Raw genomic sequence first — 27,797 nt, forward strand, 5'->3', positions numbered from 1 at the left:
AAACTTATAGAGGAGAAAGTGGGGAAAAGCCTTGAAGATATGGGCACAGGGGAAAAATTCCTGAACAGAACAACAATGGCTTGTGCTGTAAGATCGAGAATCGACAAATGGGACCTAATGAAACTCCAAAGTTTCTGCAAGGCAAAAGACACCGTCAATAAGACAAAAAGACCACCAACAGATTGGGAAAGGATCTTTACCTATCCTAAATCAGATAGGGGACTAATATCCAACATATATAAAGAACTCAAGAAGGTGGACTTCAGAAAATCAAATAACCCCATTAAAAAATGGGGCTCAGAACTGAACAAAGAATTCTCACGTGAGGAATACCGAATGGCAGAGAAGCACCTGAAAAAATGTTCAACATCCTTAATCATCAGGGAAATGCAAATCAAAACAACCCTGAGATTCCACCTCACACCAGTCAGAATGGCTAAGATCAAAAATTCAGGTGACAGCAGATGCTGGCGAGGATGTGGAGAAAGAGGAACACTCCTCCATTGTTGGTGGGAGTGCAGGCTTGTACAACCACTCTGGAAATCAGTCTGGCGGTTCCTCAGAAAACTGGACATAGTACTACCGGAGGATCCAGCAATACCTCTCCTGGGCATATATCCAGAAGATGCCCCAACAGGTAAGAAGGACACATGCTCCACTATGTTCATAGCAGCCTTATTTATAATAGCCAGAAGCTGGAAAGAACCTAGATGCCCCTCAACAGAGGAATGGATACAGAAAATGTGGTACATCTACACAATGGAGTACTACTCAGCTATTAAAAAGAATGAATTTATGAAATTCCTAGCCAAATGGATGGACCTGGAGGGCATCATCCTGAGTGAGGTAACACATTCACAAAGAAACTCACACAATATGTATTCACTGATAAGTGGATATTAGCCCCAAACCTAGGATACCCAAGATATAAGATATAATTTGCTAAACACATGAAACTCAAGGAGAATGAAGACTGAAGTGTGGACACTATGCCCCTCCTTAGATTTGGGAACAAAACACCCATGGAAGGAGTTACAGAGACGGAGTTTGGAGCTGAGATGAAAGGATGGACCATGTAGAGACTGCCATAGCCAGGGATCCACCCCATAATCAGCATCCAAACGCTGACACCATTGCATACACTAGCAAGATTTTATTGAAAGGACGCAGATGTAGCTGTCTCTTGTGAGACTATGCCGGGGCCCAGCAAACACAGAAGTGGATGCTCACAGTCAGCTAATGGATGGATCATAGGGCTCCCAATGGAGGAGCTAGAGAAAGTAGCCAAGGAGCTAAAGGGATCTGCAACCCTATAGGTGGAACAACATTATGAGCTAACCAGTACCCCGGAGCTCTTGACTCTAGCTGCATATATATCAAAAGATGGCCTAGTCGGCCATCACTGGAAAGAGAGGCCCATTGGACTTGCAAACTTTATATGCCCCAGTACAGGGGAATACCAGGGCCAAAAAGGGGGAGTGGGTGGGCAGGGGAGTGGGGGTGGGTGGATATGGGGGACTTTTGGTATAGCATTGGAAATGTAAATGAGTTAAATACCTAATAAAAAATGGAAAAAAAAAAAAAAAGAAATGAGAGTACTTCGGTTTTGATGTTGGCTAAACTTCAACAATAAAAAATAAATTCAGTGTTCTTCTTCAGTGTACTCACGATAGTTTTCTATCCTCATGAGCATACATGTGAATAGATTTTTGATGATTTGAAAGATAACTGGATATCAGAATTCACACAAATGTAGGCTTTTAAGAAACTGAAATTGGCAAGGGAGTTTCTAATAAACTCGGGTTACAATATTAAAATTAAAGGGGTGAAAAGAAGCCTAGATGTTCATCAAATGATGGATAGATAATGAAAATATGTTACAAATAAACAATGAAATTCTATTCAGATATAGAAAAATTAAGTCATGAAATTTATATGTAAGTTAATAGAACTGGGAAATATTATACTGAATAAATTATCTCATAAAACAAACACTACCTAATTGTTCGTATTTATGGATACTAGATTTAAATCTTTAAATTTCAGTGTATAACCTGAAATAACTATAGAAGCCAGGAAAGTAGAAAGGAACCACTAGAGGTGAGAGGAAAGCGTTCTGGAGAGGAAAATAGCAATGTTATCAAAGGGGAAGTGGAGAAATGTGGAGACTTTAATAGAGATGGGAAAGGAAGGATAATAAATTAATAAAAGGAAATAAATTCCATGCTTAGATTTTATCAAGCTTGTAGGGCTTGTGCTTGCTGTCATGATCATTGTGAATTCATGTGAGCATCTACCTTATTCTGTCTGAAAAACAGTTTCCTTGATGTTTCCCCTTTGGCTCTTAAAATCTTCCCATGCCTTTCAGGGCTAAAGATATCCCTTTCAGGGTTAAACATCCAATGTTAATCTCTTACTCTCTGCACATTGACTAGGATTAAGTCTTTGTATTAATTACCACCCACTTCAAGAAGTTTCTTTGATGAGGGTTGAGCAATGTACAACCATGAAAACATAGCAATAATATTTCACAAATTGTTTTATTGCCATGTCCTTGTAGAATACTAGTAATAGGTTTTCCCCTGTTGCCCATGACCTATCTAGTTACAGGCTCTTGGTCACATTGATGATGTCATGTATGGGTTCTATCTCTTGAGACAGTAGTTAAATCCAATCAAAAAGTGTCTGGTTACTCCCATAACATTGAGCCACTCTCTCATCATATGGCATATGTCATTACTATGGCTCACAGGATTCTGAGCTGGGTGAGACTAAAGTTTACTTTTCTATTTTGACAGCTTTTGTAGAAACTTCCAAAAGTATGAATGCTAGCCAGTAGGACTGAAGCTTCCAGTTGAGTACCAATTAGATATCTCTATGTTCTTGTACTCAAATATGTAGTATCTTCTGCAATAGAATCTAAAAGCTAAATTGTAGATGGTAGACAATAGCAATGGCACTACCCTGTCATGTTGAAGGGGATCTATATGATTTCCCTGGACCAATGACTCAAAAAAGGTAACCCATATATGGTTTTTAGGGAATATATATTGTATATTTGGGACCTTGCTCTATTTAGAATGTAACTCAAAATATACTCGTGTGTGTGTGTGTGTGTGTGTGTGTGTGTGTGTGTGTTAGAAAACTTCTATGGTATTAGGTTACATATGGCTTTTTCAAAAGACATTTAATGTTAGATAGTATTGCCAGTATTCCTTCTTCTATCCTGCTCTCCCATCCTCCAATCCATTTAATCTTTCATTCTCTACACTTTTTCCATCATACACATATGTAAAGCTTAGTAACTAATATTCATATACAAGAAAAATCATACAATGTTTGTCTTTCTGAGAATGGGTTACATTAGTCTCAATGATTATTGCTAGTTCTACCCATTTACCTATAATTTTAATAAATTCGTTTTTCTTAACTTGTTAAGTTTTAAAAACTTGCTAGGACATGATGGCACATACCTAAAACCTACTATACACAAGATTAACATAAGAATATCAAAGTTCAAGGCCTGATGTACTATATATCAAGACCATGTCTCAAAAATTCACAAAATATAAAAGTTAGCAGCCAAAGAATTAAGAAGAAAAGTGTACCAATGAATTACTGATTTGAGAAATTAAAAAGTACATGTTTATAAAATAACATAATGAGGGGCTACTGTTTCCCAGAAGAATACATTGAATGTATTCAAGGTCTATGATTATCTGAAGGAGATCAACAACTAAATAAAGCAAGGTGGGAATCTAAAAAAAAAAAAAAAATAATCCCAAAACTATCAGGATCTTTATTATAGACACTGGACTAAAAACTCAGACAATAAGAAGCAAATTAGAAACAAAACTAATTATCATAGGAACTGAATAATAATTATCTTAGATTCACTCATGAAAATATTCCTCAGGTCTATTTAAAAAACTGTGGAGAGACAAGAATCTTGAAGCATATCTAAGGCCAATCTTATTATATTAGTTTAATTCCAGTTAAATTTTCATTCCACCTTTAATCAGTATGTTTAACCAGTTCTCTAGACAGAGGAAGCAGATTGTATGCTCCTGATGAAAAACCAGATATCTTACTTTTTAAGATCAAAAAATTCTTCTATGAATCAAGGAAAGGATGTTTTAGCTAGAAGTCTAGAGGAGGGGAAGAAGAAGAAGAAGAAGAAGAAGAAGAAGAAGAAGAAGAAGAAGAAGAAGAAGAAGAAGAAGAAGAAGAAGAAGAAGAAGAAGAAGAAGAAGAAGAAGAAGAAGAAGAAGAAGAGGAAGAAGAAGAGGAAGAAGAAGAAGAAGAGGAGGAGGAGGAGGAGGAGGAAGAGGAAGAAGAAGAAGAAGAAGAAGAAGAAGAAGAAGAAGAAGAAGAAGAAGAAGAAGAAGAAGAAGAAGAAGAGGAAGAAGAAGAAGAAGAAGAGGAGGAGGAGGAGGAGGAGGAGGAGGAAGAGGAAGAAGAAGAAGAAGAAGAAGAAGAAGAAGAAGAAGAAGAAGAAGAAGAAGAAGAAGAAGAAGAAGAAGAAGAAGAAGAAGAAGAAAGGCAGCCACCTTAGGTAAGCAAACATGTCTAAAGTGACATGAAGAAATTCTCCAAACTTGTAATTATCCTAGAAGGTAAATCAAAATGAGAAAAGCAGTTATAGCAGACAATCATATCAAAGCCTCAGATATAAAATAGGTATAAACCTCCTGGTGTTGGAGTTTTCCTCTGTAGGGATAGATTAGTAGAAAGATATTGTTTAAATTTGGTTTTGTTGTGAAATATCTTGGTTTCTCCATCTCTGATGATTGAAAGTTTTGCTGGGTATAGTTGCCTGGGCTAGCATTTGTGGTCTCTTAGGGTACCTATCCAAGATCTTCTGGCTTTTAGAGTCTCTCCTTGAGAAGTCTGATGTAATTCTGATAGGTCTGCCTTTATATGTTTTTTGGCCTTTTTCCCTTACAGCTTTTAGTATTCTTTCTTTGTTATATATATTTAGTGTTTCAATTATTATATGGCAAAAGGAATTTCTTTTCTGGTCCAAACTATTTGGTGTTCTGTAGGCTTCTTGTACATTTATGGGGATGTAGGTTAGGGAAGTTTTCTTCTATGATTGTGATGTTTTCTGGCCTTTTGGATTGGGAATCTTCCCCCTTTTCTATTCCAATTATTCTTAGGTTTAGTATTTTCTTTTCTTTTCTTTTCTTTTTGTTTTTTTTTGTTTTGTTTTTTTGTTTTTTGTTTTTGTTTTTGTTTTTGTTTTTCGAGACAGGGTTTCTCTGTATAGCTCTGGCTGTCCTGGAACTCACTTTGTAGACCAGGTTGGCCTCGAACTCAGAAATCCACCTGCCTCTGCCTCCCGAGTGCTGGGATTAAAGGTGTGTGCCGGCACACCTGGCTGGTTTGGTATTTTCATTGTGTCCCAAATTTCCTAGGTTTTTGGGTTAGAAACTTTATACACTTTGTATTTTCTTTGACCCATGTGTCGATATCGTGTATAGTATCTTCAACACCTGAGATTCTCTTTTGCATCTCTTGTAGTCTGTTGGTGATGCTTGCATCTGTAGCTCCTGATCTCTTTCCTAAGTTGTCTTCTCCAGGGTTGCATCCATTTGTGATTTCTTTGTTGTTTCTATTTCCATTTTTAGGCTCGGACTGTTTTGTTCAACTATTTCACCTATTTGATTGTATTTTCCTATATTTCTTTATGGGATTTATTTGTTTCCTCTTTAAGGGCTTCTACCTGTTTGCCTGTGTTCATTTACACAATTTATACTATTCAATTACTAAAAATGAGGACATCATGAATTTTGTAGGCAAATGGATGGAACTATAAAATATCATCCTGAGGGAAGCAATCCAGACCCAAAAAGACATGCATGGTATATACTCACAGAAAAGTGGATATTTTTATTAGTCCAAAAGTACAGAATACCCATGATACAACAAACAGACTGCAAGAAGTTTAACAAGAAGGACTTAGAAGAGGGAACAAAATAATCACAAAAGGCAGAGAGGTGAGAGAGAGAGACCTGGGTGAAAGAGAAGGGGGTTTGGGGAGGAACAGGAGGGAGTCCCAGAGGACAAAAGAATGAATGGAAATAGCTACTGTAGGGGATGGGGGCGGGGAAACTGCTAGAAAGTCCCAGAGACCTGGCATGTGAGAGGCTTCCAGGACTCAACAGGAATAACCTTGGCCAAAATGCCCAACAATGAGAAGATGGAACCTGAAGAGACCATCTCAAGTAGATCGACAGAGCCCCCAGTGGAGAGATAGGGTCACCAACCTACCTTCAAAGTTTTTTTATCCAGAATTGTTCCTGTCTTTTAAAAAAAAATGGCAGGGACAAACGGATGGAACAGGGAATAAAGGAAAGTTCTTCTAGTGACTAACACAACTTGGGATCCATCCTATGGGCAGGCACAAAACCCTGACTATTATGCTTGCAGACAGTAGCCTAGCATGACTGTCCTCTGAGAGGTTCTACCAGTAGCTGACTGAGACAGATGCAGATACTTACAGCCAACCATTGGACAGAAGTCAGTGTCCTCTATGGAAGGGTTAGGAGAAGAATTGAAGGAGCTGAAGGGGATGGCAATCCAATAGGAAGACCAACAGTGTCAACTAACCTAGACCCCCTGGGAGCTCCCAGAGACTAAGCCACCAACAAAAAAGCACACAAGGGCTGGTCCATAGTCCCCAGCACATATGTTGCAGAGGACTGTCTTATCTGGCCTCAGTGGGAGAGGATGTGCCTAATACTCAAGAGACTTGATGCCTCTGGGAAGGGGGATGACATGGGGATGGATGGTTAAGTGGGAGCACCCTCTCAGAAGCAAGAGGAAGATGGTGGGGTGAAGAATGCTTGGATGGGGGACCAGGAAGAACGCAACATTTTTTTTTAAATAGCCATAAACAGATAAGAGGAAAACATGCTGATCTCACACTGAATTATGTTTTCCTCAAATTTGGATTAAAGTAGAAGAAATGAAACTAGACCTGCCCAAAGAAATAATTTCTTAACATTGAAATGATGACTGAAACACTGATGAATTTCCTATCAAATGAAAAATCCTGACTTTATGCGTTTCCTATCAAGAATATACATATTGAAATAGCTGGAATAAGATCCATTCCTTTATTCAGAAGATAATTCCAGAGTATACTGCCTGCATTTCTACTGGATATGAGATAAAAGATGAGAAAGACCCTGCTACTCTTAAACTCATGATGCAGTATGGAAAGTTTGACAAATATATGCAGAAATGTGAAGAAATAAGCAACCAGGCCAGCTAAAGCTAGTGGCTTGGAAGAGGCAGTAGAGTTTTGTTATTTTTAAAGGATCACAGTTTCTTCACATATTCATTTGCACAATCCAAAGTCCAGAATTTCTGAGGATAAGTTTAGACATTTAATAGAGAACAGCAGCTCTTAAACCATCGGTTTTTCTCCAAGGATGAAGATCCATCACACGCAAATTTTCACTTCAGTCTAACCCTGTGAGAATATTGTTGTCAGATAGAAAAGGTAACATTTGTTTTATAGCTAGGATAATGAACTAGCTATAGTCAATGGCTTTTGGATGAAAGAAGAAAGAAAGTGAGCAGAGGGAGAGAGAAGGAAGAGGAAGAAGAAGAAGAAGAAGAAGAAGAAGAAGAAGAAGAAGAAGAAGAAGAAGAAGAAGAAGAAGAAGAAGAAGAAGAAGAAGAAGAAGAAGGAGAGGGAGAGAGAGAGAGAGAGAGAGAGAGAGAGAGAGAGAGAGACTAAGAGAAAGAAACGATGATATTAGCCCCACTATAACTCTCTTTCTGTAAGTGCCTTCAATCCACTTAAGTGAAGAAATGGCAACAAAAAAAATTAAAAACAAAAATAGAACCTTGCTGTAACAAGTCAGAGATACATTATGATACAACCATGGAGGATCTGTAAAAACTTCATTGTTTGTACAGATCTGGAAAATATAGTAACAGGAGGCTAACTTGTACCTGATAAGGAACAATACTGCCATGAGCTGTGCCCCAGCGTTTCGCTTCCTTTTGTCCAATAAGATAATTAGCAGCTACTTGGGTCAAACATGCCACCTGCCAGAATAAAAATAGGAAGTAAATGAATTAGTTTACCTGTAATTATGAGCAAAATGTTGTAATATAAAGCCACTTCACTTCATGTCATTACATAATGAAAAAGATCCCAATTCATTGATAACATATACTTGACATATTCTCTTCACACAAATAGAGAACCGTATTACATTATTGCATGACTAAGTAATGATAAGTTTAAAAATATAAACACACAAAAATTCTTCTCCTGAAAAGGCCATCTGAAGGCAGATGTTAGCGAAGCCAAGGTCACCTTGGTCTAGCCTTGAGGGTAAAAACACAAAGCTTCAGCACAGTAAGTCAGCAACTAGGGATGAACTCCCTTCTCGACTATGCCCTGTTTCCTTTCATCATGACAGCAAAAAGCATGCATCATCACAGAGGCCAGTGAACCAAAGCAAGGAGCTATATCATCTCTTAAGCTTTTCAACAAACAAAGAAATAATGCCAAGTTTCTATTAAGCCAGTTTAGTTGAGTTTTGAAAAATGCCCAAGCATCTTTTGATATATAAAAAAAGATTTTTAACTCATTAATAAACCTTCCTCATTTAAGCAAAAGTACTGTATCTCTCTCAACTTAATCTGACCCAAGCCTTCATTATTAGGTACATTTTGTGTTTGAGCACCATAGGTCTGAAACCTCACTTTAGCCTTGTTTCATTGACAGACCTTGAAAACCCTCTTACTTTGATTTTCATTGGTTTGTTGGTTGTTTTGAGACTTGAGATACAGTCTCCATCTATAAATCAGGGTATCCTGGAACAAACTCTATAACCTAGGTTAGCTTCAAGCTTGCAGCAATTCTCCTGCCTCATCCTGCTGTGTACAATTGTGTGATTGTATGAACTTTCAAGTCCACATAAGTAAAACATGAGGATAATGGCAGGATTTCTATGACCATCCATAGTGATCTTAGGATCCCTGAAAACTTAGCTTTCTAGGGATCGGGACTATGAAAATGTAATAAATGATATTTCATAATCCACAAGAAAAAAAAACCTCTGAGTTCATAATATAGCTTTTATACAGCATTGACGACATCATTATGATTCCTCTTGCAGATCATCAGATGTGACTGGGAACTAACTCGGCCTATAATCCAAACATACCCCAAACTGACAGTAGCTTCTGGAACAACGCTGATGTGGATTTTTTTCAGGGCAAGGTTCCATAAGCATTTCTTGCCTGGTGCGTGGCATGGGAACTATACTTCCTACAAGAGGTATCAATATGAATCATGCTGGGAGAATCTCGCTGCTGTATCCGCCATTCTCCTTTTATATGGAGACTGACTCTCATTTTCGTGTTCATTTACTGCTTTGCTGAAATTGGAACTGCCTTGTGGCAGCTGGTTCGGCTGTACTACCCAGGTGGCAGAACTAATAAATTCTGAGTCATCCACTTCTGGACTTCCATCTGGTCTTGGGCATTTGAACCATGAAGCACTCCAGGGCTGCTTGGGCTGCCTAGTGCTAATAACCATTTCACAGATCACTTCTGTGTCTTTCAAAATGCAAAATCAAAAGAACATTTTGTAGTAAAAATACCCTGGAAGGGAAGGCCAGAAGCACGGTTTCTAAGTTTTGCCAACACCCAAGTAGGTACATGACTGATCGCATCTCATTTAACTCCTTTGACCCTCAAATACTTTCTCTATGAAGTTATGATCATTTTAGCTAAGCTTGTGGGGTTTTAAGTATTTCAAAGTCAAATAAATAAACATTTGAAATCCTAATATATAGAAAGATAATACCCCAAGTCCTTTAGATAAAACAAATGTCATAACTACAGACAGTCTAAACACAGAACACACACTTGCAAAATAGTAAATTATCTCAAATCTTACAATTAACATCTGCATTTCTAACAATACTATTCCTTTTAGCTGTCAAATAATAATACAGAAGAGATGCAATAGTAGACATTTTCTCATGATTCCTCTTCCTGGATTTGGGGACATTTTCTGAAGTCTGAAGTTGGTAAGACAGATTCTTCTTTCATATATCTCTTTTGAGGTCTTTTTATTTTCTCTTTCAAAGAAACACCAATGAAAGTCACCCTCTAAGACACTCTAAAAATACTAGAGTCCAAGAATTTAAATTCATAAAGGTAACTACTACAGGAAATTAATCACTATAAGTTTTTTTTCACTTCAAAGTCAACAAATGTTTGTTACATTGTCATTATCAAAGACACATGAAGCAGTAGATTGGGTGAATGGTTACAAGCAAATCTGCAAATCCTAAAACAAGGTAGGCAATGGCTAGACTCAAGGCTGCATATCAACCTGGCTACCTTATTTCTTATATACCTTATTTTTTTCCATTTCATGTGTATGAGTGTGTGTGTCAGAGGGAGGAGGCAGGGAGAGGGTAAGAAAGAGGGAGAGGTAGAGGGAGAGGCCTGGATGTCTTGGAACTCAGTATGAAGACCAGGTTGGCCTGGATCACAAGAGATCAACCTGCTGGTTCTTTCAATTTTTGACTTCTTTTTGCCTGACCCTGCCTCATTTAGAATGGATTTGAATTAAAGACCAGAACTTATCTTTCAAAGTGCTTCTAAATGAAATATAATATCCATTTCCTCCACAAATCAGTAATTACGTTTCAAAATTAGCAGGTTCTTAATGGGTAGAAAGGTTAAGTAAGATTTTAAACCAGTTGTCATTAAAATAAAACTGTGATTTGCTGGTAGCTTCTCAAAGACAAAGCTGGATGGGGAAAGAAGTCTATTTTTGAAAAATAGCAATGGGGCTAAACTTAGCAGTTCAATATTTAGAGGGGGCATACAAATCTGAGAGTAATCTACTGCTTATAGGGCTGTATTTTAAGGCAGGAGAAGGGGGAGAAAGTCAACAGCTATGAGGTGATTTTGTATGAAAAATCAGAGGTTTCTTGGGCAATTAATGACACATTTTTCACAAATTAAAAGAATGCAGGATGTGACTTTTACGTTAATGACTACATACTAAACACTCATGCTAAATATTGCATTAGATCATTACTTTCATCCCCTAAACTTAGGCTCATTATTTCATCAAATGGACGCTATGTAATTTACTCAGAATGTTGCCTTTATATGGTTTCATCTAAACAAAAAAGCCAACTTTGCTTTAATAATAATAATTCTGCAGTAAATCTATTATTTTAAATAACATAGTGGTCCTGATAGTCTTTGTATCTAACCAGAAGTCCAATCGGGACTAGCTTAAGTGAATCACAAGGGCACAGCCCCTAGAGGCTTGAGGAAAGTTGTGTTCTTTTATTTCATGGAGAAACCTTCTGATGCCCAACCTGACCACATGCTGCACTTTCAGAAAGCAAACTGAAGCCATAAAATATTTCATCGACAAAAGGAAAACAACTTTGAGAGCAAAAAGAAAACTAGGACTAGGGTCCATTGTATCAAACAGGTCACTGCTCCTGCTGCCATATATATATTGCAAGCATTAAGTTATATTAAAATCCAAGCAAACCTGAACTTACCTATATCTCTACTGAGTCTTAATGGCCAATTTTAACATCATCTTATCCAGCTAGCCCCTTGTTCTTCACACAAGCAATAAAATGTTTCCTAACTTTAAATGAATAAAGTACCTTAATACAATTACTATCTGCTATACTTTCTAAGGTGGCCTTATTCTAAAATTACAAAGCAATAAGATGCTAAAACTAAAAGCTACTAGATTAGTTGTTCTCAAACATAGCTGTGTACCACAGTTACATTGTAAAGGGACAGAGGAATTCTTGGGACCCACCCCTAACCTTCTAAATCACATTCATGTGATTCAGAACATGGTAAAAAAATCATTTGGTTAGTGTACTTTTAGCTGCACATGATATTTGAAAACTGTACTGGCTGGTTTTGTGTGTCAACTTGACACATTCTGGTGTTATCACAGAGAAAGGAGCCTCCCTTGAGGAAATGCCTCCATGAGATCCAGCTGTAAGGCATTTTCTCACTTAGTGATCAAGGGGGAAGGGTCCATTGTGGGTGGTTGCATCCTGGGCTGGTAGTTTGGCTCTATAAGAGAGCAAGCTGAACAAACCAAGGGAAGCAAGCCAGTAAGTAACATCACTCCATGGCCTCTGCATCAGCTCCTGCTTTCTGACCTGCTTGAGTTCCAGTTCTGACTTCCTTTGGTGATGAACAGCAACATGGATGTGTAAGCTGAATAAGCCCTTTCCTCCCCAACTTGCTTCTTGGTCCTGATGTTTGTTCAGGAATAGAAACCCTGACTATGACAAAACCCAAAGCTTTAAGAATATCCAATTAGCCAGGCGGTGGTGGCGCACACCTTTAATCCCAACACTTGGGAGGCAGAGGCAGGTGGATTTCTGAGTTTGAGGCCAGCCTGGTCTACAAAGTGAGTTCCAGGACAGCCAGGGCTATACAGAGAAACCCTGTATCAAAAAAAAAAAAAAAAAAAAAAAAAGAAAGAAAGAAAAGAAAAGAAAAGAAAGAAAGAAAGAGAGAGAGAAAAAGAAAAAAAAGAATGTCCAATTAAATAATTTGGCATTATTATAGATGGGTAAGTAAAAGAATGGGGAAGCAAAATAACTTGTCTGAGATCACACAGCCAGTCAACAACACCAACTCCTCTGTTTTCCCCATGCTATAACATTTGTGTCTTCTTATTCCTCTTTTTAAATTAGAGACTGTTTTAAGATAAATACTATTTAGTATAAACCCTTTTTTTATTCTCGTGTACATAATACTGAATTTCAGTGTTGAGATTTTTAATAATTTAACCAGTAATCAATAGTTTATTGAACAAATGCTGGATACTGCTGCCTGAAAAACTGTGCAGAATGTAGAAATTAATCAACTAACTAATTAATTAAATGCTATATGATCAGCTTCCTTTGATCTTATGACTAGATGTGAAGATAAATTAGTATGAAGGCACCTAATGGAGCGAGGAGATGGATGAAAATGAATGATCATGCTGAGTAAAAGCCCTAAGACAACAGATGGAGCCTGAGAGAAAAGCAGGAGAGCCTCAGTCAGTCATGGGCCTCACATGCTATCTGACAGCATTTTTAGCCTTTGCCTTAGAGAAGTTAGGGGTCTGTTCATTCCAAAGACCTACCTAGTAGTCGCAAAAATGTTAAAAAACACACAGAAGTTAGTAATAAATGGCTAGTAAGGGGCCAAAACAACACAAGATTATCTGTAATTAGGCACAGGAATTGCAACATTTCAAGGGCTCTATAATCTCTGAAGCTCTGACCAGCCTGCTTGGTTAAAGTCACACCAAGGTACTTCATAATTTTTGTGACTACAGTGAATGGTGTTGTTTCCCCTCATTTCTTTCTCAGCCTGTTTATCCTTTGAGTAGAGGAAGGCTACTGATTTGTTTGCATTAATTGTGTGTGTGTGTGTGTGTGTGTGTGTGTGTAGAATCTGAATGTATTGTGTCAGGTCGAGCATCAAACTTTTTATACCAAAGAAATAACAAGAAACCAGGCAAAATACAATCCACCAAGTTACAGTGACTCAATACAAAAGGAATGTATACATCAAAAGAAGGTGGGGACCAGGCAGCTGCCACAAAAGAAGAGAGTCAAGTGTAAACTAGTCTATTGTTAAACCTACCACCAGGGGTTCTGCACTAGCAGGCCTTATCATGAATACTGCAATACCTCAACACCCTATTTCCTGGGTCTACAGAATATACCAACTTGCTTCTAATGTGAAGCTTGCTATACCTAGCTGTAGAGAAGATCTCTATCTCAGTGGGATTCCCTGGCTCTATTATTCCCTTCTTTGGGTGAGAATGCTTGCATTAATGTTATATCCAGCTACTTTGTTGAAGTTGTTTATCAGCTGTAGGAGTTCTCTGGTGGAGTTTTTGTGGTCATAAGTATACTATCATATCATCTGCAAATAGTGATATTTTGACTTCTTCCTTTCCAATTTGTATCCCGTTGATGACTTTGTGTTGTCTAAGTGCTCTAGCTAGAACTTCAAGTACTAAATCACTGAGGTGAAATCTAAGAGCACAAAGAAGCTATGTTACAAAACTAGCCAAGGCTGTACCTTGTGCTGCAGCTGTACTGGGTAATGTGTAAGAGTCACCCAGGTGGTATTGGTTTTGAAGGCATGAAGGGGTCATGAAGAGCAGCCAAGGCTTGGCACTGTGAGAGCCCATGGAAGGCCACTGGTGAAGGTGCAGCCTCAGATGCAGTAGACAGCCCAGGACTGAAGGGGTCATACAAAGGAGTTGAGGCTTGGAACCATAAAGAGAGCCTATGATAGGCTATGAAGCCTAGTTAAAACAGAAGACCACAGTGTATTGAAGAGGCCAGTACATGGGAGGATCACTAAGAACAGTAGAGTGGATCAACCTGAGCTTACAGTGCTACAGACAGCAAAGCTGGAGAAGTGACCCCAGCCCTTTGGAGGAGTCCAGAAGATCATGTGTGATTCTCAGAAAAGAAGCAATAACAATGGAGTTGCCTTGGAGACCCCAAGATGTTCAAGATGCCAGAGCCATGACCTATCTGCTGAAGAAAGCTGCTAATGGGGAGTGGAACCAACTCAAGAGAAAGAAGTTTGTTGCAGTCAACAAAGACAATAAAGGAGCTGGAGATCTGAAGATTGTTTGACATCAGCCATAGAGATGCAGAGTTTGGAGATTTCCCTGGTGTCCTGTCTTGCTATGGAATTACAGTTAAGTGATTGAATGAATGTCAGAAGAGACTTTGAACTTTGGACTTTTAACATTGCTGAGACTGCTATAGACTATGGGGACTTTTAAAGTTGGACTAAATGTATTTTGCATGTTATGTTTAGGTATGACCCCCATAGACTAATATGTTTGAACAAGCCTATAGAGGCTGGGGAGTGGAATGTGATGGCTTCTATATGCTTGGCCCAGGGAGTGACATAATTAGAAGGTGTGGCCCTGTTGGAATAAGTGTGTTTCCTCACCTTGGTATAGAAGAACCATCTCTCCCAATTAGTACCATAGCAGGAGACAGATTCAGACTTCTCCAAAATACATCATTTAATAAAATCAGAAGAATTCGTTTTTTAAAAAAAAGGGGGGGGCGGGAATCAGGAAGTGAATAAGTAAACAATTTAATGATGCAACTCAAGACTTTGGACAAACACAAAAAAACCAAACCCAAATACAGTAGATGGCAAGAAATAATAAAACTCGAGAGCACAAATGAATGAGATCAAAACAAATAAAACAACACAACAGAAGGAATCAAGAAAAGTAAGGGCCACTTTTCCGGCCAGAGGATAGGGGTCCTCCTGGCCCAGAGGCGCTTTGCCTGAGCATCAGCAGCAGACATCTTGGTTCCGGGACCCCGCCAAGAGTATTCGGCACAGGTCAGAGTGCGGGATACAGAAGCTAACAGCTTCTAGGACAGGCAGGAGCCACAGAGCTTCTAAGGCAGCCCTTTTTCAGAACCCAGACATCTGGCCACTTTCCTGGTCAGAGGATAGGGGTCTGCCCGGGCCGAGAGCGCTTGGCCTGAGCATTCGCTGCAGACATCTTGGTTCCAGGACTCCTCCGAGAGTATTCTGCACAGGTGAGAGTGTAGAATACAGAAGCTAACAGCTTCTGGGACAGGCCAAAGCAACTCAGCCGCAGGACAGGTCCTGTTTTGGGCCTTCGTCTTTGGCCAGGATGGAGGTCCTAACGCCAGATATCTGTGCACCTTCCCTGTAAGAGGAGAGCTTGCCTGCAGAGAGTGCTCTGACCACTGAAACTCAGAGGAGAGAGCTAGTCTCCCAGATCTGCTGATAGAGAGTAACAGAATCACCTAAGGAACAAGCTCTAACCAGAGACAACTAAATCAACTAACTCCAGAGATTACCAGATGGTGAAAGGTAAACATAAGAATCTTACTAACAGAAACCAAGACCACTCACCATCACCAGAACCCAGCACTCCCACCTCGCCCAGTCCAGGGCACCCCAACACACCCGAAAAGCTAGACCTGGATCTAAAAGCATATCTCATGATGATGGTAGAGGACATCAAGAAGGACCTTAATAACTCACTCAAAAAAATACAGGAGAACACTGCTAAACTGATAGAAGATCTTAAAGAGGAAGCACAAAAATCCCTTAAAGAATTACAGGAAAACACGACCAAAAAGGTGATGGAATTGAATAAAACCATCCAAGACCTAAAAAGGGAAGTAGACACAATAAAGTAAACCCAAAGTGAGGCAAGGCTGGAGATAGAAACCCTAGAAAAGAAATCTGGAACAATAAATGCGAGCATCAGCAACAGAATACAAGAGATGGAAGAGAGAATCTCAGGTGCAGAAGATTCCATAGAGAACATCGGCACAACAATCAAAGAAAATAAAAAACGCACAAAGATCCTAACTCAAAACATCCAGAAAATCCAGGACACAATGCGAAGACCAAACCTATGGATAATAGGAGTAGATGAGAATGAAGATTTTCAACTCAAAGGACCAGCAAATATCTTCAACAAAATTATAGAAGAAAACTTCCCAAACCTAAAGAAAGACATGCCCATGAACATACAAGAAGCCTACAGAACTCCAAATAGACTGGACCAGAAAAGAAATTCCTCCTGACACATAATAATCAGAACAACAAATCCACTAAATAAAGATACAATTTTAAAAGCAGTAAGGGAAAAGGGTCAAGTAACATATAAAGGCAAGCCTATCAGAATTACACCAGATTTTTTACCAGAGACTATGAAAGCAAGAAGAGCTTGGACAGATGTTATACAAACACTAAGAGAACACAAATGCCAACCCAGGATACTATACCCAGCCAAACTTTCAATAACCTTAGATGGAGAAACAAAAGTATTCCACGACAGAACCAAATTCACACAATATCTTTCCATGAATCCAGCCCTTCAAAAAATAATAACAGAAAAAAACAACACAAGGATGGAAACCACGTCCTAGAAAAAGCAAGAAGGTAATCCCTCAACAAACCTAAAATAAGACAGCCACAAGAACAGAATGCCAACTTTAACAACAAAAATAATAGGAAGCAACAATTACTTTTTCTTAATATCTCTTAATATAAATGGACTCAACTCCCCAATAAAAAGACATAGACTAATAGACAGGCTACACAAACAGGACCCAACATTTTGCTGCTTACAGGAAACCAATCTCAGGGAAAAAGATAGACACTACCTCGAAATAAAAGGCTGGAAAACAATTTTCCAAGCAAATGGTCTGAAGAAACAAGCTGGAGTAGCCATTCTAATAGCTAATAAAATAGACTTCCAACCCAAGGTCATCAAAAAAGACAAGGAGGGGCACTTGATACTCATCAAAGGTAAAATCTTCCAAGAGAAACTCTCAATTCTGAATATCTATGCTCCAAATACAAGTGCAGCCACATTCATTAAAGAAATTTTACTAAAGCTTAAAGCATACATTGCACCTCACACAATAATAGTGGGGGACTTCAACATACCACTTTGACCAATGGACAGATCATGGAAACATAAACTAAACAGGGACACAGTGAAACTAACAGAAGTTATGAAACAAATGGATCTAACAGATATCTACAGAACATTTTATCCTAAAACAAAAGGATATACCTTCTTCTCAGCACCTCATGGTACCTTCTCCTAAATAGACCACATAATTGGACACAAAACAAACCTCAACAAATACAAAAATATTGAAATTGTCCCATGCATCCTATCAGATCACCATGGACTAAGACTGATCTTCAATAACAAAATAAATAATAGAAAGCCAACATTCACGTGGAAACAGAACAACACTCTTCTCAATGATACCTTGGTCAAGGAAGGACTAAAGAAAGAAATTAAGGACTTTTTGGAGTTTAATGAAAATGAAGCTACAACATACCCAAACTTATGGGACACAATGAAGGCATTTCTAAGAGGAAAACTCATAGCCCTGAGTGCCTCCAAAAATAAACTAGAGAGAGCACACACTAGCAGCTTGACAACACACCTAAAAGCTCTAGAACAAAAGAAAGCAAATTCACCCAAGAGGAGTAGAAGGCAGGAAATAAAAAACTCAGGGGCGAAATCAACCAAGTGGAAACAAGAAGAACTATTCAAAGAATCAACCAAATGAGGAGCTGATTCTTTGAGAAAATCAACAAGATAGACAAACCCTTAGCCAGACTCAATAGAGGGCACAGGAAAAGCATTCTAATTAACAAAATCAGAAATGAAAAGGCAGACATAACAACAAATCCTGAAGAAATCCAAAACACCATCAGATCCTTCTACAAAAGGCTATACTCAACAAAACTGGAAAACCTGGACGAAATGGACAAGTTTCTAGACAGATACCAGGTACCAAAGTTAAATAAAGATCAGGTTAATGATCTAAACAGTCCTATATCTCCTAAAGAAATAGAAGCAGTCATTAATAGTCTCCCAACCAAAATAAGCCCAGAACCAGATGGGTTTAGTTCAGAGTTCTATCAGACCTTCAGAGAAGATCTAATCCCAGTTCTGCACAAACTATTCCACAAAATAGAAGTAGAAGGTACTCTACCCAACTCATTCTATGAAGCCACAATTACTCTGATACCTTGACCACAAAAAGACCCAACTAAGATAAAGAATTTCAGACCAATTTCCCTTATGAATATCAATGCAAAAATCCTCAAAGTGCTCACTAACCGAATCCAAGAACACATCAAAACAATCATCCATCCTGACCAAGTTAGGCTTCATCCCAGGGATGTAGGGATGGTTCAATATACGGAAATAAATCAACATAATCCAGAATATAAACAAACTCAAAGACAAAAACCACATGATCATCTTGTTAGATGTGGAAAAAGCATTCGACGAAATCCAACACCCATTCATGATAAAAGTCTTGGAAAGATCAGGAATTCAAGGCCCATACCTAAACATGATAAAAGCAGTCTACAGCAAACCAGTAGCGAACATCAAAGTAAATGGTGAGAAGCTGGAAGCAATCCCACTAAAATCAGGGAATAGACAAGGCTGCCCACTTTCTGCCTACCTATTCAACATAGTACTTGAAGTCCTAACCAGAGCAATTCGACAACAAAAGGAGATCAAGGGGATACAGATTGGAAAAGATGAAGTCAAAATATCACTTTTTGCAGATGATATGTTAGTATATATAAGTGACCCTAAAAATTCCACCAGAGAACTCCTACACCTGATAAACAGCTTCGGTGAAGTAGCTGGATATAAAATTAACTCAAACGAGTCAATGGCTTTTCTCTACACAAAGAATAAACAGGCTGAGAAAGAAATTAGGGAAACAACACCCTTCTCAATAGTCACAAATAATAAAAAATATCTTGGCGTGACTCTAACTAAGGAAGTGAAAGATATGTATGATAAGAACTTCAAGTCTCTGAAGAAAGAAATTAAAGAAGATCTCAGAAGATGGAAAGATCTCCCATACTCATGGATTGGCAGGATCAACATAGTAAAAATGGCTATCTTGCCAAAAGCAATCTACAGATTCAATGCAATCCCCATCAAAATTCCAATTCAATTCTTCAACGAATTAGAAAGGGCAATCGGCAAATTCATCTGGAATAACAAAAAACCTAGGATAGAAAAAAGTCTTCTCAAGGATAAAAGAACCTCTGGTGGAATCACCATGCCTGACCTAAAGCTTTACTACAGAGCAATTGTGATAAAAACTGCATGGTACTGGTACAGTGACAGACAAGTAGACCAATGGAATAGAATTGAAGACCCAGATATGAACCCACACACATATGGTCACTTGATCTTTGACAAGGGAGCAAAAACCATCCAGTGGAAAAAAGACAGCATCTTCAACAAATGGTGCTGGCACAACTGGCGGTATTCATGTAGAAGAATGCGAATTGATCCATTCCTGTCCTCTTGTACTAAGGTCAAAACTATGTGGATTAAGGAATTCCACATAAAACCAGAGACACTGAAAGTTATTGAGGAGAAAGTAGGGCAAACCCTCGAAGATATTGGTACAAGGGAAAAATTCCTGAATAGAACAGTAATGGCTTGTGCTGTAAGGTCGAGAATCAACAAATGGGACCTCATGAAACTGCAAAGCTTCTGCAAGGCAAAAGACACCATCAATAAAACAAAAAGGCCACCAACAGATTGGGGAAGGATCTTTACCTATCCTAAATCAGATAGGGGACTAATATCCAATATATATAAAGAACTCAAGAAGCTGGACTCCAGAAAATCAAATAACCCCATTAGAAAATGGGGCTCAGAGCTAATAAAAGAATTCTCACCTGAGGAATACAGAATGGCTGAGAAGCACCTGAAAAAATGTTCAGCATCCTTAATCATCAGAGAAATGCAAACCAAAACAACCCTGAGATTCCACCTCACACCAGTCAGAATGGCTAAGATCAAAAATTCAGGTGACAGCAGATGCTGGCGAGAATGTGGAGAAAGAGGAACACTCCTCCATTGTTGGTGGGATTGCAAGCTTGTACAACCACTCTGGAAATCAGTCTGGCGGTTCCTCAGAAAACTGGATATAGTACTACCGGAGGATCCTGCAGTACATCTCCTGGGCATATATCCAGAAGATGTTCCAACTGGTAAGAAGGACACATGCTCCACTATGTCCATAGCAGCCGTATTTATAATAGCAGCCTTATTTATAATAGCCAGAAGCTGGAAAGAACCCAGATGCCCCTCAACAGAGGAATGGATACAGAAAATGTGGTACATTTACACAATGGAGTACTACTCAGCTATTAAAAAGAATGAATTTATGAAATTCCTAGGCAAATGGATGGACCTGGAGGGCATCATCCTGAGTGAGGTAACCCAATAACAAAGGAACTCACACAATATGTACTCACTGATAAGTGGATATTAGCCCAGAAACTTAGGATACCCAAGATATAAGATACACTTTGCTAAACACATGAAACTCAAGAAGAACGAAGACCAAAGTGTGGACACTTTGCCCCTTCTTAGAATTGGGAACAAAACACCCATGGAAGGAGTTACAGAGACAAAGCTTGGAGCTGTGACAAAAGGATGGACCATCTAGAGCCTGCCATATCCAGGGTTCCATCCCATAATCAGCTTCCAAACGCTGACACCATTGCATATACTAGCAAGATTTTGCTGAAAGGACCCAGATATAGCTGTGTCTTGTGAGATTATGCTGGGTCCTAGCAAACACAGAAGTGGATGCTCACAGTCAGCTATTGGATGGATCACAGGGCCCCCAATGGAGGAGCTAGAGAAAGTACCCAAGGAGCTAAAGGGATCTGCAACCCTATAGGTAGAACAACATTATGAACTAACCAGTACCCCGGAGCTCTTGATTCTAGCTGCATATGTATCAAAAGATGGCCTAGTCGGCCATCACTGGAAAGAGAGGCCCACTGGACTTGCAAACTTTATATGCCCCAGTACAGGGGAACGCCAGGGCCAAAAAGTGGGAGGGGGTGGGTATGGGAGTGGGTAGAAGGGTATGGGGGACTTTTGGGATAGCATTGGAAATGTAATTGAGGAAAATACCTAATAAAAAGTATATAAAAAATAAATAAAAATTTTTTTTTAAAAAAATGAAAAAGAAAAGTAAGAGCTGTTTCAGGGAGGTGTTCCATTTTCTTTGGGAGGAGATGTTTTGTTTTGTTTTGAGAAGATAAACAAGATTGACAGACTCTGGCCCAACCAACCAAAATAAAGAATCAGAAATGTAGATTACAACAGTCCCCAAAGAAATGCAGGATATCATAGGAAAATACTTTTAAAAATCTGTACTCCATTAAATTGAAATATCTAAAAGAAATGATTGAATTTTTAGATTCATCAAAACCACTAAAGTTAAACCAAGAAGACATAAACAATCTAAACAAACCCATAACAAAATGGAAGGTTGAAACAGGAATAAAAACCACTCTAACTGAAAGAAGCTCAGGCACAGATGGATTCGCAGCAGAATTATGACAAACTTTCAATAATATCGACAACCAATACTTCTTAAATTATTTTTCAAGAATAGAAAGACGAGTACTTTCACACTCTTCTTTAAATCCATTATAATTCTAATACCAAAAAGTAACGCACACACACAACTACAATCCAACAATCATGATGAATATATGTTTAAAATTGGCAGTAAAATACATGTAAACCAAATAACAATAGGTACCAAAAAGAATATTCACCACAGTAAAGTTACCTCTATCCTGGAGATGCTATGATGGCTCAACATATGTAAGTTAATAAATGTAATTAACCATAAAATTGTTGTAAAGACAAAATTACATGATTATCTCAATAGAAGAAGATAAGTCTTGGACAGAATATATCATAATTCATAATAAAAAGGTCTACACTTTTACCGAATAAAGGTTCTGTATGACACACTCATAACCAAAATCATCCTAAGCAGAAAAAGAAAGTAAAGTAACTGCATTCAAATTAGGAATGAGACAAGACTGTCCACTATCCCGACTCCTCTTTAAAATGCTTCTTGAAGCAATAGCTGGAGCACAAAGGGAAGAGAAGTAAATTAGAGCAATGACAATAGAAAGAAAATAACTCAAAGTATCCCTATTTGCTTATATTATATTGTACATGAAAGATCATGAAATCCTACCAGAAAATTTTAAGAAACAATAAGAAATTTCAGCAAAATGTCAGGATACCAAGTCAAATACAAAAATTAGTAGACTTCCTAAATACTAAAAATTAATAGGCTGAGAAGGAGATTATATGTACACTTTCTTTTACAAGAATCTCAAAGAAAATAAGACATCTAGAGTAAAATTAACCAAGGACATAAAAGATACCTACAATGAACACTTCAAATTTCTGAGAAAAAGAAATTGAAGAAATTGGAAAATGTAAAAACTCCTTATGTTCATGAGTAGGTAGAATTGATATTGTAAAAACAGTTATCATTCTACCAAAAATAATTGACAGGTTAAGTGAGATCCTAAACAAAATGCTTATAATATTCTTTTTCATTATTATTTTGGTTTTTCAAGACAGGGTTTCTCTGTATAGCCCTGGCTGCCTTGGAACTCACTTTGTAAACCAGGCTGGCCTCGAACTCAGAAATCTGCCTGCCTCTGCCTCCCAAGTGCTGGGATCAAAGATGTGCGCCACCATGCCCGGCGCTTATAATATTCTTAACAGAAAGAGAAAAAGCATTCTAAGACTCATGTAAAACCATAAAAGACCCCAGATAGTCACAGCTATCCATGGGGATAAAATTGATGTAGGGATTACCAGTGTAAACTTCAAGAGATACTACAGAGCTACAGTAACTAAAATACATTGATAAACAGAACTAAATAGAAGACCCAAAAAGAAATACATGAACCTACAGCCAAATGACATTTCAGGATGCCCAACACACATACTAAAGAAAATACAGCATCTTCTAGAAATAGTGCTGGGGAAACTGGTCATACATGGGTAGAAGAATGAAATCAGGACCATATCTATCACTCTGCACAAAAATGAATTTCAAGTGGATCAAAGATCTAAAATGCTGAAATTCCTAGAAGACAGAATGGGTGGTATTCTACAAAAGTTGTGTGAAAGGACTTTCTGAATAGGAATCTCTTTACCTAGACTTTAAGGCCAACAAATGACAAGTGGGACAACATAAAATTAAAAATCTTCTGTACAGTAGAGAAAACAAGTAGAGAGGAAGCTCACATAATGAAAGAAAATATTTGCCAGCTATACACTGGAAAGGGGATTAATATCCAGAATATATAAAGTATTCAAAAACACATGAACCAATTAACAATGGACTATGAACTAAATAGAGATTTCTTTTTTAAAAAAAAAAGGATATTATAATGACTAACAAGTATCTCAAAACATGTTCATCCTTAGCAACTAAGGGAAAGCAAATGAAAACAACTTTGAGATTTCATGTTAACTCGGTCAGAATGTTTAAGAGCAAAACAACGAAACAGAAGAAGATATGAAGAAGGGAACCACAATTCACCACTGAAATTAATGTAAATAAAAACAGTCACTCTGGAAATCAGTATGGGGAATTCTCAAAAAACTAAAATTAAATTTACTGCATGATCAAACTATACAACTCCTTGACCTATAATCAAAGGACTTGACTCCCTGCTCCACAAATATTCACTCAGCCATGTTGCTTGTAGCTCTGTTCATAATAGCTAGAAAATGGAGACAACCTAAATATTCTTTAATCTACAAATGGATAACAAAAACATAGAACATATACACAATGGAATTCTATTCAGCTGTAAAAAGAAAAAAAGGAAAGCATAAAATGTATCAGGGATAGAACTAAGAAAATATTATATTGAGTGAGGCAACCCAGAACTAAAAGACAAATGCCACATATTCTTTCTTATCTGTGGCTCCTACCTCCAAATCTTCAGCTCAGAGTATATAACCTATAGGAACCACAGAAACCAGAAACGTACAATGAGACCATAGGGATGGCTCTAGAGTTGGACAGCTGGATACAGGTGTTATGAAAGGAGAAATTGGGAAAATGGGGTCAAAGTCGGGAAGTGAGAGGGAGTAAAATACAGAATGACAAGTGGAAACTAGCATGAAAAATGCTTTAAGAGACATAGAGAACATTTTTCTATTTAACAAAATTATATGTGTGTATACATATATAGCACATATATATAACATATCACATACATATTTATATATAGTTTATATACATAATTTGTAATATATTATATGTGTGTATATATTACATATATGTATATTTTGAAGTTCTACCACTGGGGTGGTTTTGATGCCCTCGAGTGCCATAAAATACCTAAAAAACAAACCTCAGAACCAAGCATAAGAAAATTCCTTTCAAGTTTTTGGTCAGAGTCTAAACAATATAGACCACTATTATTGATCTTGGTTACCTCCCAGAAATTGAAAGTCAAACCTTTTGCTGAAGATGCCATGCACTCTAGACTAGGACTTTAAAGGATTTAAGCTATAACTGACCCAAAAGCCTTTCCTGAGAACTAATTTTCATATTAGTAGAATGTGATAAGCAAGCTGCTCATGGAAGAAAGTAATCAACACTCCTACCCAGCTGTGATATTTATGAACCACAGTGATGATCATGGCAAGATATTCTTGGATGTGCACTGGTGGCAATTATATCTTGGTGGTAACCAACGGCTTTCTTTTTTTTTTTTTTTTTTTTGATTTGTTTGTTTGTTTGTTTGTTTGGTTTTGGTTTTGCTATCCTGGGTTTTTGTTTTAGTTGTTTGTTTCTTTGTTTCTTTTCTTTTTTAAATTAACTAATTTATTTTTTTACACTCCATATTATATTGCCCCACCTCCCCATCCACCCTCTGACTGTTCCACATCCCATACCTGTTTCCATGTGGATGTACCAAACCCCTACCCACCTAATCTGGGGCCTCCAGTCTCTTGAGGGTTAGGTGCATCATCTCTGAATGAACACAGACCCTCCAATCTTCTGCTGTGTGTTGGGGAACTCATATCAGCTGGTGTATGCTGCCTGTTTAGTGGTCCAGTGTTTGAGAGCTCTCAGGGGTTCAGATTAATTGAGACTGCTGGTCCTCCTACAGGATCGCCCTTCTCCTCAGCTTCTGTCATCCTTTCCCTATTTCAACAATAGGGGTCAGCTACTTCTGTCCATTGGTTGGGTGCAAATATCTGCATCTGACTCTTACAGCTGCTTGTTGGGTCTTTAGGACTGCGGTTATTATAGGTCCCTTTTTGTGAGTGCTCCATAGCCTAATAGTGTCAGGTGTTGGGACCTTCCCTTGAGCTGAATCCCACTTTGGGCCTGTTGCTTCATTTTCTCAGGCTCCTCTCCATTTACATCCCTGCAGGTCTTTCAGACAGGAACATAAGTGGGTCAGAGTTTTGACTGTGGGATGGCAGACCCCCTCTCACTTGATGCCTTGTCTTCCTGCTGGAGGTGGGCTCTATAAGTTCCCTCTCCCTACTGTCAGGCACTTCATCTAAGGTCCCTCCCTTTGATTCCTGAGTCTCTCACCTCCAAGGTCTCTGGTGCATTCTGGAGGGTAGCCAACATCCCAAGGTTTCCTGTTTCCATTCTTTCTGCTGGGGCTTCAGTAACTTTCCCTCACCCAATAGCAGATCATGTTCCCCTCTCCCCTCCACTCTCCACACCTCATCTACTTTCCCTCCCAGGTCCCTCCCTCCCTCCCCACTTGTGATTGCTTTCTTTTACCTCCCAAGTGGGACTAACATGTCCTCACTTGGGCACTTCAGCTTGTTGACCTTCTTGAGTTCTGTGGACTGTATCTTGGTTATTCTGTATGGGTATTTATTTATTTATTGTTGGCTAGTATCCACTCATTAGTGAGTACACACGATGCATGTCCTTTGGGTCTGAGTTATCTCACTTAGGATATTTTCTAATTCCATCCATTTGCCTGCAAAACTCAGGATGTCCTCATTAACCACTTTGTCTGTATCCATTATTTTGTTGTAGGACATCTGGGTTGTTTTCAGTTCCTGGCTGTCACATATAAGGACACTATGAACACAATGGCACACATGCCCCTGTGGCATGGTAGAGCATCTTTTGGGTATATTCCCAAGAGTATTATCGCTGGGTCTTCAGATAGACCTATTTGCAATTTTCTAAGGAACCTCCAGATAGATTTCCAGAGTGGTTTTACCAGTTTGCAATCCCACCAACAATGGAGGAGTGTTCCTCTTTCTCCATATCCTCTCTAACATATGTTGTCACCCGAGGATTTTGATGGGGGTTGCATTGAATGTATAGATTGCCTTTGGTAGGGTGGCCATTTTTACTATGTTAATTCTGCCAATCCATGAGCATGGGAGATCTCTCCATTTTCTGAGATCTTCTTTGAATTTTTCCTTGAGTGACTTGAAGTTATTGCCATACAGGTTTTTCACTTGTTTAATTAGAGTTACCCCAATATATTTTTTATTTTGTGTGGCTATGGTGAAGGGAGTTGTTTCCCTAATTTCTTTTTCAGCCTGTTTATCATTTGTATAAAGGAAGAATACTGATTTATTTGAGTCAATTTTATATCTGGCCACTTTGCTGAAGTTGTTTATCAGCTGGAGAAGTTCTCTGGTAGAATTTTTGGGGTCACTTACATATACTATCACATTATCTGCAAATGGTAATACTTTTATTTCTTCTTTGCCAACTTGTATTCCCTTGATCTCTTTTTGTTTTCTTGTTGTTCTAGCTAGCATTTTGAGTACTATATTGAGTAGGTATGGAGGGAGTGTGCATCCTTGTCTTGTCCCCAATTTCAGTGGGATTGCTTCAAGTATGTTTCCATTTAATTTGATATTGGCTGTTGCAGTAAATTGCTTTCATTGTGTTTAGGTATGGGCCTTGAATTCCTGATCTCTCCAATACTTTTAACATGAGGAGTGTTGTATTTTGTCAAATGATTTTTCTGCATCTAAGAAGATGATCATGTGATTTTTTTCTTTGAGTTTAATTATGTAGTGGATTACATTAATGGATTTTCTTATATTAAACCAACTTTGCATCCCTGGGATGAATCCTACTTGATCATGATGAATGATGGTTTTGATGTTCTTGGATTCAGTTTGCAAGAATTTTATTGAGTATTTTTGCATTGATATTCATAAGCGAGATTGATCTGAAGTTCTTTTTCTTGGGGGAGGGGGGGGTTGTCCTTGAGTGGTTTAGGTATCAGAGTAATTGTGGCTTCATAGAATGAGTTAGGTAGTGTTCGTCCACTTTCTATTTTATGAAATAGTT

At 38.3% G+C, this 27,797-nt stretch overlaps 1 protein-coding gene across 2 annotated transcripts in view; it reads right to left on the reverse strand.

The window, feature by feature from the left end:
• Sugct (succinyl-CoA glutarate-CoA transferase) overlaps positions 1–27,797 on the reverse strand; it is an 837,324-nt gene that overhangs the window by 587,017 nt on the left and 222,510 nt on the right. For both annotated transcript variants that reach the window (NM_138654.3, XM_011244290.3), the window contains exon 9: positions 7,969–8,064. In NM_138654.3, coding sequence (NP_619595.3) covers positions 7,969–8,064 — 96 coding nt within the window. The remainder of the gene's footprint in view (positions 1–7,968; positions 8,065–27,797) is intronic.

The sequence above is a fragment of the Mus musculus genome, chromosome 13 (assembly GCF_000001635.26).
Source record: "Mus musculus strain C57BL/6J chromosome 13, GRCm38.p6 C57BL/6J".
Lineage (NCBI taxonomy): Eukaryota > Metazoa > Chordata > Mammalia > Rodentia > Muridae > Mus > Mus musculus.